The sequence below is a fragment of the Ranitomeya variabilis genome, chromosome 3, assembly GCF_051348905.1.
Source record: "Ranitomeya variabilis isolate aRanVar5 chromosome 3, aRanVar5.hap1, whole genome shotgun sequence".
Classification (NCBI taxonomy): domain Eukaryota; kingdom Metazoa; phylum Chordata; class Amphibia; order Anura; family Dendrobatidae; genus Ranitomeya; species Ranitomeya variabilis.
Window position 1 is genome coordinate 548,729,072 of NC_135234.1, and position 11,896 is coordinate 548,740,967.

The following is an 11,896-nucleotide window of genomic DNA, read 5'->3' on the forward strand; positions in this document are numbered from 1 at the left end:
GTGGCTTTCCTTATGCCAGAAATCTTACTTCTGTGATTGACCGGTGTAAGATTTTTGGCATGGCACACGAAGACGCCCACCACTTCAGTCGATTCTGATTCCTTTAAGAGTTGACACTTGACACCAATTTTTGCTGCTATTGACGGTTGATGGACTATTTTTTTAGGACCCTTCCCTCATCCCTATCATGGAGAACTTCAGTGCAAGCTAAGGCAATGAATCGCTGTTGCAGCATCCGTTAATATATTGTCACTGTGGCGTCCTAATTCCTTCTAAGCTTGATAAATTACAAGTATTGTCAGTATTTATATTGCATCATTATTTTCTTTAATTTTGGGGTTAAGTGGGCCTTTTATAGTTACAGAAACGACATTGTGGTGATTGGTGCTTGTGTGTGTTTTTATCAGTATTTAGATGAGGAGGTGCTGAAGGTTGGAGCTGTTCACGTTGGTACCATGAGGGTAGTTTCCAGCAAAACCAACTGGATAAAAAATGTATCTATTGAATCTTGTTAAAAGTCCATAAAAGTTATGAGGAAACTCATAAGGTGTTGAGGTTTTTAGCTTCTATGGACTTTAAATTGACTCAATAAACTTACAGATTTAGATGGTAAATGTTTGACTACCTTTTTTGTATCGCTATTTGAGTGTTTATTAATTTGCTTGTATCCAGATAGTAAGGACGGATTTAAAACAATTACGAGACTTTGACCTTGGAGGTGCACCCTATGGTTACACCCCATTTTGTGACAGTCGAAAGGAGATGGATGGGTATCGCTTCTGGAAGTCTGGATATTGGGCATCACATCTTGGACATCGAAAATACCATATCAGGTTAGTAAATATGACTGGATGCTCAAAATGTTTCTGTTTTCTGTGGGCTTTATCTACCGCATTGTAATTATGTGATTCTCTGTTTTGCAGTGCTTTATTTGTAGTGGACCTTAAAAAGTTCAGAAAAATTGCTGCAGGTGACAGGCTTAGAGGACAGTATCAGGCACTAAGTCAGGATCCAAACAGTTTGTCTAATTTGGATCAGGTGAAATTTTTTTATATATTTTTACCATCATATAATAATAACGCTATAGATTTTAATACTTATTTTGTTTTTGTAACCTGTGTAATTATTTCTTGTTAACCCCTTCATGACCTTAGATGTATCCATACATCCAAATTGGAAAGTACTTCCCAACCTTGGATGTATCGCTAAATCCAGGCGATTTTGCATGCACATAAGCTGTACGCCTGATTTCCGCCTGGTATTCAACATGTATTCAGTGTCCTAGCTTCCTTGTAATGGCTGATAAATTTGAAAAATCAAAGGTGATTCCGGAACAGAGAAGTTTTTCTGGGAATCCTTCTGGATTCGAGCAAACCGAGATCTTTTCTTCTCTTCCAGAAGGAAAAGTAGACAGAATATGAGGAATTGTTTCCAGTGTGATCAGGAATCCAATAATCTCTCTGAGGGGAGCTATGTCCATCCTACGGTCCCTTGCATTCCGGCAGTAACATAGGAGGTTCTGGAAGCAAAAAAAAGATGCAGGGGACACCTAGACAAGAGAACTCAGATTTCCAAAACAACTCAGGAGTCCCTAGTTTGGTGACTCTGCTAGGAAAATCTTTTACATGGAGTTCCCTGGGGAATCTTGAATCTGTCAGTTAAAACCACAGATGCGGGTACTTTTAGTTGGAGAGAGGAGGGACCATCTTGAGGACATAGCTTTTTCAGGGGCAGTGGTTTCTCGCTTTAAGACAAGCATCCTCAAATCTGAAGGAACTAACAGCAGTCAGGTTGGCTCCGGTAGAAGCCCTACCTGAACTAGAAGGATGAAACTTGAAAATTATTTCAAACAACAGGACAGCAGTGTTCCTTGTAGACGAGCAGGGGGGCACAAGGTCCATGTCTCTGTTGGCTTGAAACAGAAAATTAATGGCAGTGTCAGAGGAAAATCTTCTGACTCTATCAGCAGCTTATCTAAATGGAAAGGACACAGTATCGAAGCAATCTAAGCCGCCATGAAGGGTCACTGAACCCTACAGTATTTCAGCCTCTGATGGACCTTTTTGCTACCAGAATCAAAAGGAAGGTGCCAGTGTGCCTTCCCGACAGTTTCCCCTGATCCCATTAGTTTTAAACAAGATTCGGTTGCACCAAACTGAAGTGAACTTGATAGCACCCTTTTGGCCCCAAAAAGCATGGTGCACTTATTAATGCTAATAGCAGTGGGGGATCCATGGGTTGTCCTGAAAATCCTATGCCTCCTTTTTCAGGGTTCAGTCTCATGCCCTGGGGTATGGAATTTCCATCTGATGGTGTAGTATTTGAGCAGCAGCTTCTTGAAACAATTGGATTTTCCAAAAATGTTTAGTTTCTAGACTGATAGGGTATAGGAAGAAGGTAACAACAAAAAATTAAACAAGGTTCTGGAAGAGTTTATTACATTTCTCCAATATAAAACACTTTGTGAATAACTCATTGCCATGGACTAGTTTTTTGGTATTCTTGCAGAAAGGTCTGGATTTAGGACTTTCCGTTAACATCTTTAAGCTACAGATATCAGTCTTGGGCATTCTTTTTTATCAGAAATTTGCCAACCACCCATGAGTAGTGAGGTTCATGTGGTCGGTAGGCAGATCTAGACCTGTTGGTCCGCCACTGGTTCCACCATCATTACACCAGACCCAGCTTTTTTCCCTAAGTTGTCCTCAACCTTTTCTAAGTCTCAAGAGATTATATTACCATCTTTTTGTAATAACCCCAAGAATGACAGGGAGGCTATATTTCATTCTCTAAATGTCAGGAGGTGAGTAATTCAATACTTAGAAAACACGTCTGGGTGGCAGAAAACTGCCTTTACTTTTGTTCTTTTTTAATGGTCCAAACAAAGGCCAGGCCCTGGCTAGATTAGATAAATCGGCAATTTCATTAGCCTATTCTTTAGGCAGACACCCTGCTTCTGAAAATGTAAAAGCTCCCTCTAAGACTACGTCCCCACGGTCAGTAATCGGCGGTGCTTTGGACACAGCACATGTCCGCTGCGTCCAAAGCGCTGCCGGCTTTTGAACGCAGGTGATTCCGCTTGTGTTCATTGAACCGTGCGGAATGACCTTGCCCAATACATTGGACTGGTGATATTTATCTTGCGGAGACCGAGCGTCTCTGCAAGATAAATAAACATGCTGCTGCCTGGAAAGATGCGTCGCATGTCCGTCTCTGCAGGTAAGCCGGAGAAGTCCCAACACGCATAGTGGAGATGGGATTTCTTGAAATCCCATCCACTATGCTGTAACATCTGGACGCTGCACATGTACACAGCGTCCAACCCGTAGCGTTTACTGACCATGGGAACATACCCTACAAGAGCGATATCTACCTCATAGGCAGAAAGGGCCAATTTGTAAGACAGCAGATTGGTATTCACCATCCAGCTTTTTTAAACACTACCGGTTGGACTTGGTTTCTTTTGATCTTAGCTTTGGGAGAAAGATTCTTCAAGCAGTGGTCCCTCCTTAAGGATTTCTTTGTTCTCTCTCTCTCTATGATACTGGTTTGAGGATGGGAAAAATGATAATTACTTATTGGTAATTTGGAGAGAGATGTGTGTATATGTTTCTCTACCTGACTTATTAAACGACGTACAAGTACGTCAAAGGTCATGAGGGGGTTAATAACAACATGATTAATTCTGTTGTTTACAGCTTGTTGCCTAATTTATCGGACACCACGGCAGTGTACCAAAGGTGGCCAATTTCCTATGAAAGAAGGCGTGCTTGCAAGAGCTGGTCTAAACCTGGCTGGATCAGCTTTAATCCCCTTGTGCTTCTCCAAAGCTGTAAGCAGAGGAAGCTATGCCTTTACAATTTGAAGAGCACACAATTTTGACCAGTGGTGAAGCCTGCTGCTGGTCCGAACTTTTCAGGAGTGCAACGCTCACCTCAAGCAGGGGACCGTACGCTACTAATGATACAAAAAGAGAATCCTTTAATTGCATTACAAAATAAAAATGGCTATATATACATTTTGTGTGTTCCTCAAATACACACACATAAAGAAAGGATAAATACCGGTATATTAGGACAAACTTAGTTATCCACTTAGTTTTCAGTACAGGTTATCACATCTAAGCGGTCTTTTAACTATTAATTATTTTTTATTTCTATTATGATTAATTGTTTTGCACAGGACCTACCCAACAACATGATTCATCAAGTGGCAATAAAATCTCTACCTCAAGAGTGGCTTTGGTGTGAGACCTGGTGTGATGACAAGTCCAAGGAAAAAGCCAAGACCATAGATCTGGTAGGTAGCTGGGAAAAATAGTAGTATTTTCTGTGAACTGACAAAACCCAAATTTTGTGACTATGTTTAGCTCTACAGAACCTGGGATGGTGTGTGACTGTACTTGACTGCTCATTGTGTCAGTAGGTAGAATCTAATAGTACCGGTACATTGGTTGCTGGAATCCTTGCTGATAAAAGGGACAACTGTCATTTTTTGATGTTTTTGTATTTTACCGACCAGGAATTCACTGATAACCAAAGTCTTATTCCAGTTGTATTTACAACACAGAATACAAACTTTTGCACTTATTTGTATCGCTGTAAGTAAACAATATATTGGGTCATTTCTAAACTGCTATTCTCTAATGCTAGTGGTCCCCACTCAACCAGCGGCTTAACCTTCAACCCCCAACCTCACCCCAATGTGGTTTCCAGTAGACCCTTGAGTTTAACATGTTAGATATATTCTATAACCAGAGCAAGGCCAATTTTTGGGATAATATTGGTGTGTCATATTTGAAACTGAAATATGTATCAGTGAAACACAAATTATAACATTTTCAAAGTGCTTTATTTTCAAAGTTTACAATTTTTTACTTGAATGTGTCTTCCTACCCTCACACAAAGTTGAAGACCACTGCTGTCTAGTTCTTGGCACAAAGTTCATGTGTAATGAACAGCACAGCTATTGGTAATCCTTTTCATATCTGTAAAAAATGAAAGAAGAAGCGGAATGCACTCACCAATCTTCTGAAAATAGCAGCTTTATTGTGTCTTCATAAATAAAACTTCATGGCCGGGGGAAGAGGAGTGGAGCTCGGGCGAGCAGGAGGAGACGACGGCCGTTTCGCGCAGTGCTCGCGCTTCAACGGGCCTGCAAGCATCCTTTTCATATCTGTGTTACATCCACAATTCCCCCCTGACCACTGGTCATGAGACTCAAAACTATAACATTCATTGGCATAAATTATGCTTGTAGTTTGGGTCATGGGACCGATGGTTGGGTCGAGAATTGCAGCTGTAATACGCATGTAAAAATACCTCTCCAATACAGTGATAGGAAGTGTTTCAAACACACAAAAGTATCTACCGTATATTACTATGAAGACATGTAAGGAATGTGCGCTGCCTTCCTAATATAGATACTTTATGTTCTAAAGGGCACATTTTGTATTTGTAAGGCACAGTATTATAAAGTACTATATAAAAGTAGCAAGAGGCACAGTATTTAAAAAATATATATTTATTTACTTGAATCAAATATAAAGGTTAAAAAACATACAATGTGACAACATAAAAAAGCTACAAACTAGCGAGCAATGACATCATCTGATAAATAAGTAGAAGGAAGCAGGAATGCGTAGAGAGTATATAAATACCTCACTGGTCCAACAGAACGCTTGATGAAGCAAGATGCGAAACGCATCTGTGCGTTCTCTTATGACATCAGCTGTTTCCCTTTATTTGTGGTCCAATCATACTATATTATTAATATTTAATATTCTTTGACTTTTTCTAGTATCTGTGTGTGTATGTGTGTATATATATATATATATATATATATATATATATATATATATATATATATATATATATATTAAATACCGTGTCTTGCACTACCTTTTATATAGTGTTTTTTTTAAAAAAAGCAAACTGTATGCACAAATGTGTCCATCAAGATATAATGAACATTCATAAAAAAACTACAACATATCTGCCTTGTGTCCACATACCAAGAGAGGAATACTGTAGGTACTCTGTTGTATCTGGCGCTGACTGGTGTAATCGCATTGATTGCAGTGCTGCAGGTCCGCACAATAGAGCAGTGAATGAAGTTTTTGTCTACTTTACAAGAGAACGTTCTGTGATCCTTAAGGAATGTTCTTCATGTAATACCACAAATGTCACATTAGTTCTACCGCACAATAATGTGTAGATTTATGTCTCAGTAGGCTCTGGTCCTTAGCTTGCAGGCAAGATTTTTAGAATCTGCCTCAAATACCAGCACTGCGTCTGTAGGTCTCCCCCTTACTTATTGTGTCGGTGATTTTGGATTATTGATGTCCTCCTTTGTAGCAGTCTAGTGACCCTAAATCAGTTGCTTCTTTCTGATGTGTCTTGGCTCCATACAGTTTCTCGGTACGTTTGTCTTGCACAGTCAGCTACATGTTCCAAATGGTTAAATACATCCCAGATTCCATATATCTTTCTGACATTTTGTTTTCTTTACTGTGTTGGAAAATTGGTTTCTCTTTGTTTTCTATTCTTAATCGAATGCGGCAGCCTCTTGTTCCACCTGTGCCTAAAGGGATCAAGTTTAATAAGCCATGGGAAAGATCTTATCCGTAGGCTTGGAATTTTCATTCTATAGCAAATGTGTTCAGGAAAACAAATCCTAGAGAAAACGTACAGCACACCGCCTGGGAGCATGTCTTATTCTGTAAATGCTCAATTTGTGGAAGTCCGTAAACTATTCTGTAATCTGTCAAGGGCTAGAAAGTAGAATTGCATTACTGCCTGAGGGGGTCAGACCAAAAAAAGAAATGACAGCTATTCAACCAGCACCTTAAAGATCTCGACAGCCTGTGGCGTAATATATTGATTTAAAGAGATATCTGCAATAATCTGAGCGTTCAGGATACATTTGCAGTTATTGTATTGCTTTAAATAGAAAAATAATTCAAGGGGAAATTTCTAGTCAGCGTAGTCTACATCTTCTTCTGTAATAATTTGCTGTCCTATTGGGTTTGAGGTTAAACTATCGCTAATATTTGGACACATCAATTTTAATTCCTCAGGGAACCTTGAGAACAGTTTTAAACAAAGAAAAGAGGCGAAAATCTGCCAATAGCAGATAGTGGAGAGCTAAATGATTTATGATTTAAGAGAAAGCTCCTCGTCTGTGTTTTATGTCACACTTACCCATATGACAAAAAATCTATATGAGTTAAATATCTTTATTAAAAAATCCTCTGATTCTGCAGGTTTTTTTTGTGTTTTTTTGTTGTGTGCTCTATTGCAGAGATATTCACATTTGTTGATTTTGAAGCGCATTATTTGAAGTCTCTCCTTGTAGTGCAACTGGTTGTTTCTTCAGTCTTCTCTGGGGGCGTACACTTTCACCCCTCTCTCCCAGATGCTACCAATCACAACTCGTCAGCTGATCTAGAAGCCTATCAGTTTGTCTCAGCAGTCTATCTAATGCTCCAAAGGTAACAAATGTGAATATTCCTATAACGGAGCGACACAGCGCAAAACCGAAAAAAGCTGCAGAATCAGGGGAGCGCAGGGATTTTATTTTATGATGACCTATCGCTAGCTCTAAAAATTGAGTGAAATGCCTCATTAAACCAATAAGCTAGGGTGATGCTCTGGTAAATGCTTGTGTGCTGAAATAGTCTGTTTTGGTTGCAGACTATATAAAGGTAATTGAACAATTCCGAATAGCTGCTCTTACATAGTTTTATTTCAACCCACAGTGCAACAATCCTAAAACTAAAGAACCGAAATTAAAAGCAGCAGCACGCATTGTACCTGAATGGACAGACTATGACAATGAGATCCGTCGGCTATTAAAGAAGTTAGAGGAACAGAAAAGGAATAGAACACAAGTACCACCTATAGGTAAGAGAACATCCTGGAGAATACGTTTATAACATCCACCTCCTCATAACTAGAACATAACTATGAAGACAAAATGGGATGCTACCAACATGCTTCATTTAAAATGCCTGTTTTGCTGTTACTTTTTTGCAGCGTATTTTGTGGTGTTTTCTACAGTACGTTTACTAAAGTTTGCTTTATACTCCAAAAACACCTCAGAAACATTGGTTGCGGGGGGGGTTTGCAACATTTTTTTTCACTTAGTAATTTTTTGCTATGGGCAAAAAAAAAAGCTGCAAAAACACTATAAGAATTGATGTGCCACAGATTACAAAATGCTGCAGGTTTCGAATTCAGGGAAAAAAGTGTATGTAAGAGATTTCTGAGATCTCACGGCTTTTGCTTGTACTGTAAAAAGCAGTTTTTCATTTGCATAAAAAGATTGCAAGAGAAAATAGCCTAATTCTCATCACAGTCTATTATATAATGGGCCTCTTACTATTATCCACTACTTTTTCTGGACAGTAGGAGTAATTTATCAAGCTGTACAAAGGAATGAGAGTTACACGTGCTTCTCACAAAATTAGAATATTATAAAAAAAAAAATAACTCATTTCAGTTCTTCAGTAAAAAAAAAAAGTGAAACTCCTATATTATATAAAGTCATTACAAAGCGATTTCAAGTGTTTATTTCTGTTAATGTTGATGATTATGGCTTACAGCCAATGAAAACCCAAAAGTCATTATCTCAGTAAATTAGAATACTTTATAATACCAGCTTGAAAAATTATTTTAAAATCTGAAATGTTGGCCTACTGAAATGTATGTTCAGTAAATGCACTCGATACTTGGTCTGGGCTCCTTTGGCATCAATTACTGCACCAATGCGACGTGACATGGAGGCGATCAGCCTGTGGCACTGGTGAGGGGTTATGGAAGCCCAGGTTGCTTTGATAGCAGTTTTCAGCTCATCTGCATTGTTGGGTCTGGTGTCTCTCATCTTCCTCTTGACAATACCCCATAGATTCTCTGTGGGGTTAAGGTCAGGCGAGTTTTCTGGCCAATCAAGCACAGCGATACTGTTTTAAACCAGTCCTGCTGGAGAAGAAATTTCCATCTCCAAAAAGCTTGTTGTCAGACAGAAGCATGAAGTGCTCTAAAATTTCCTGGTAGACGGCTGCACTGACTTTAGTCTTGATAAAACACAGTGGACCTATACCAACAGATGACATGGCTCCCCAAACCATCACTGATAGTGGAAACTTCACACTGGACCTCAAGCAGCTTGGCTTGTGTGCCTCTCAACTCATCCTCCAGACTCTGGGACCTTGATTTCCAAATGAAATGCAAAATTTACTTTCATTTGAAAACAACACCTTGGACCACTGAGAACAGTCCAGTTCTTTTTCTTCTTGGCCCAGGTAAGATGCTTCTGGCGTTGTCTATTGGTCATGAGTGGCTTGACACAAGGAATGTGACACTTGTTACCCATGTCCTGGACACGTCTGTGTGTGGTGGCTCTTGAAGCAATAACTCCAGCAGCAGTCCACTCCTTGTGAATTTCCCCCAAATTTTTGAATGGCCTTTTCTTAACAATTCTTCCAAGGCTGCGGTTATCCCTGTTGCTTATGCACCTTTTCCTACCACACTTTTCCCTTCCACTCATCTTTCCTTAATATGCTTGGATACAGCACTCTGTGAATAGCCAGATTCTTTAGCAATGACCTTTTGTGGTTTACCCTCCTTGTGGAGTGTATCAATGACTGCCTTCTGGACATCTATTAAGTCAGCAGTCTTCCCCATGATTGTGGAGCCTACTGAGACTAAGGGACCTTTTTTAAACACCTTTGCAGGTGTTTTTGTTAATTATTTTAAATTACTGAGATAATGACTTTTGGGGTTTCATTGGCTGTAAGCCATAATCAACATTAACAGAAATAAACACGTGAAATAGATCATTCTGTAATGACTCTATATAATATGAGTTTCACTTTTTGTATTTAAGAAGTTAAATAAATTAACTTTTCGATGATATTGTAATTTTGTGAGAAGCACTTCAATATTACCTACCTCTTTCCTTATTTGCAGAACCCCAATATTTAAAACTGACTTGTGTTTTTGTCTTTCTGCCTATTAGGCCAGTGATTTTGAATTAGTTGACAAGGTGTATTGATGATGTTAAAGGAGTTGTCTAATCTTCTTTCTTCAGGAGAAACTGACACAACCTTTAAACTTATCAGAAGTATATTAAGAAGTAAAATTATTCCAGCAGCAAAACATACACCTGAACATGTCACTCAAGCACCCGCGATACTTGGTGCAAACTCGAGTAACGAGTACTTGCGCTCATCACGAATTATACATTTAAAAATTCCTCTGTCTTTGAGAAATGTAAAGGATTTTTATTTAGGTAAATTGCAGAGTTCCTTCTTTTTACTATTTCAGCCATTCAAGAAGCTGAGACAACTCTTTTTAACTTTTTAAAAACATGCTAAGTAGCAAACTTTTACCTATAAACCGGTCTCCTTTTCACTGCACCCTTAAATAATCTGTTCCATCATAAATGTGTGTCAGACCATTAAATAGAAATAATGCTGCTATAGCAAGACCAATTCCTATTTTACTAGACTTAGTGTTGCAATGTCTCATTTTCTCTTGTTTTCCACAGACTTGAATCATGATGAACTTTAGCAAATTTCAATTCCTTAGTGGAAAGTAAAGTCCTCACAGTCGGCGCTTCATTCTGCAGAATAAAGGAGAGTCTTGAAATAGCAGTGACTCTTATTGCTGGATACTGGGATTTGAAGGACCTGTTGATCACGGAGAGAGAAATGTGATTCTTAGGAGTTATATAAATTAAATATTACATTTTTTTGTTAATGATTTGTATGTCTGGTAACACAATGATGGCAAGAAGCGTGGCAAGTCCTAGGCACATGTCTGCACTCTGTTCATCTGACTTGTTTCTATGCGTTTACAGACTTTGCTGGACCTGAAGGAGTGTTCCCCACCTCAGTGTAAACCATGGACAACATGAGGAAGATTTGTCGGCATTGTCACTGGAGTAGATTTTGGTGCCATGTAATTAATAACCTAAGAATGGTCTGTGTCCGTCTTAAAAATGTTTCATAGATGCTGGTAAATGTCTAATTCTACAGACTGTTATATAGACACCCGCTCAACCCTCGGTCTGACATGTCCATGGAATTGCCTTACATATCGAAAACCATACCAGCGATCACCCAGGTGGTTGTTGGCTTCTTTTATGACTTGACACGCTGATAAACCCGCTCATGTGGGCCTGTACAATGTTGACAGACATTACATTTATATGAATGTGACTTTATTCTGCTGTAAATTTTTAGTTTTGTACAGATCATGCAAGTACAAGCATTCTTGTTATAAATGACGTATGTTCACGTTTACTCTTACATCTATGAGTTGTCTCTTTAATCATGTGAAGGCAGAGGCCCGCTTCCATCATTCCCCTGATGCGACATATAATCGATAAGCTTGTCAGGATAGCACCTATAAGAAATAGGCTAACTGCTGGGGTTTAATGGGGAGGTCATATTAATGACCTATCCCTATGGATCATCAATTTATGATTGGTGGCCTCCCCCAAAAACCAGCTGCTTGTAGCTATTGAAGTCAATGGGAGCAGCGCAGCAGGATCTCAGGACAGCCACTACACAGTATATGGAGTTGGGTTGTGTTGGCTGTTCACTGTGCATGTTCAGGTACAGACAGATATATTCTACCTCTATGGACTGATATATAAACAGTTAATCATCAGACTTGATATATAAGTCCTGGACCACCCCTTTCTTTATTATGCTTTGCTTATATAGCGCTATCTTATTCCGCAATGCGTTACAGACATTATCATCGCTGGCCCCCATACAGCTCACAATCTAAATTCCCTATCAGTATGTCTTTGCCTCTAAGATGGCAGTAATAAAATTCTGCAATGGAGTCATAGACTGAATGTTAAATTAAATTTCCCAGTTTTG

General features: G+C 39.1%; 1 protein-coding gene across 1 annotated transcript in view; it reads left to right on the forward strand.

Annotated features, from left to right (window-relative positions):
• UGGT2 (UDP-glucose glycoprotein glucosyltransferase 2) overlaps positions 1–11,308 on the forward strand; it is a 459,065-nt gene extending 447,757 nt beyond the window's left edge. Inside the window, exons 35-39 of the mRNA XM_077297152.1 lie at positions 673–833; positions 924–1,038; positions 4,183–4,299; positions 7,760–7,904; positions 10,552–11,308. Of these exons, the coding sequence (XP_077153267.1) occupies positions 673–833; positions 924–1,038; positions 4,183–4,299; positions 7,760–7,904; positions 10,552–10,574 (561 nt within the window). The 3' untranslated portion in view covers positions 10,575–11,308. The remainder of the gene's footprint in view (positions 1–672; positions 834–923; positions 1,039–4,182; positions 4,300–7,759; positions 7,905–10,551) is intronic.
• Positions 11,309–11,896: the final 588 nt, after the last annotated feature.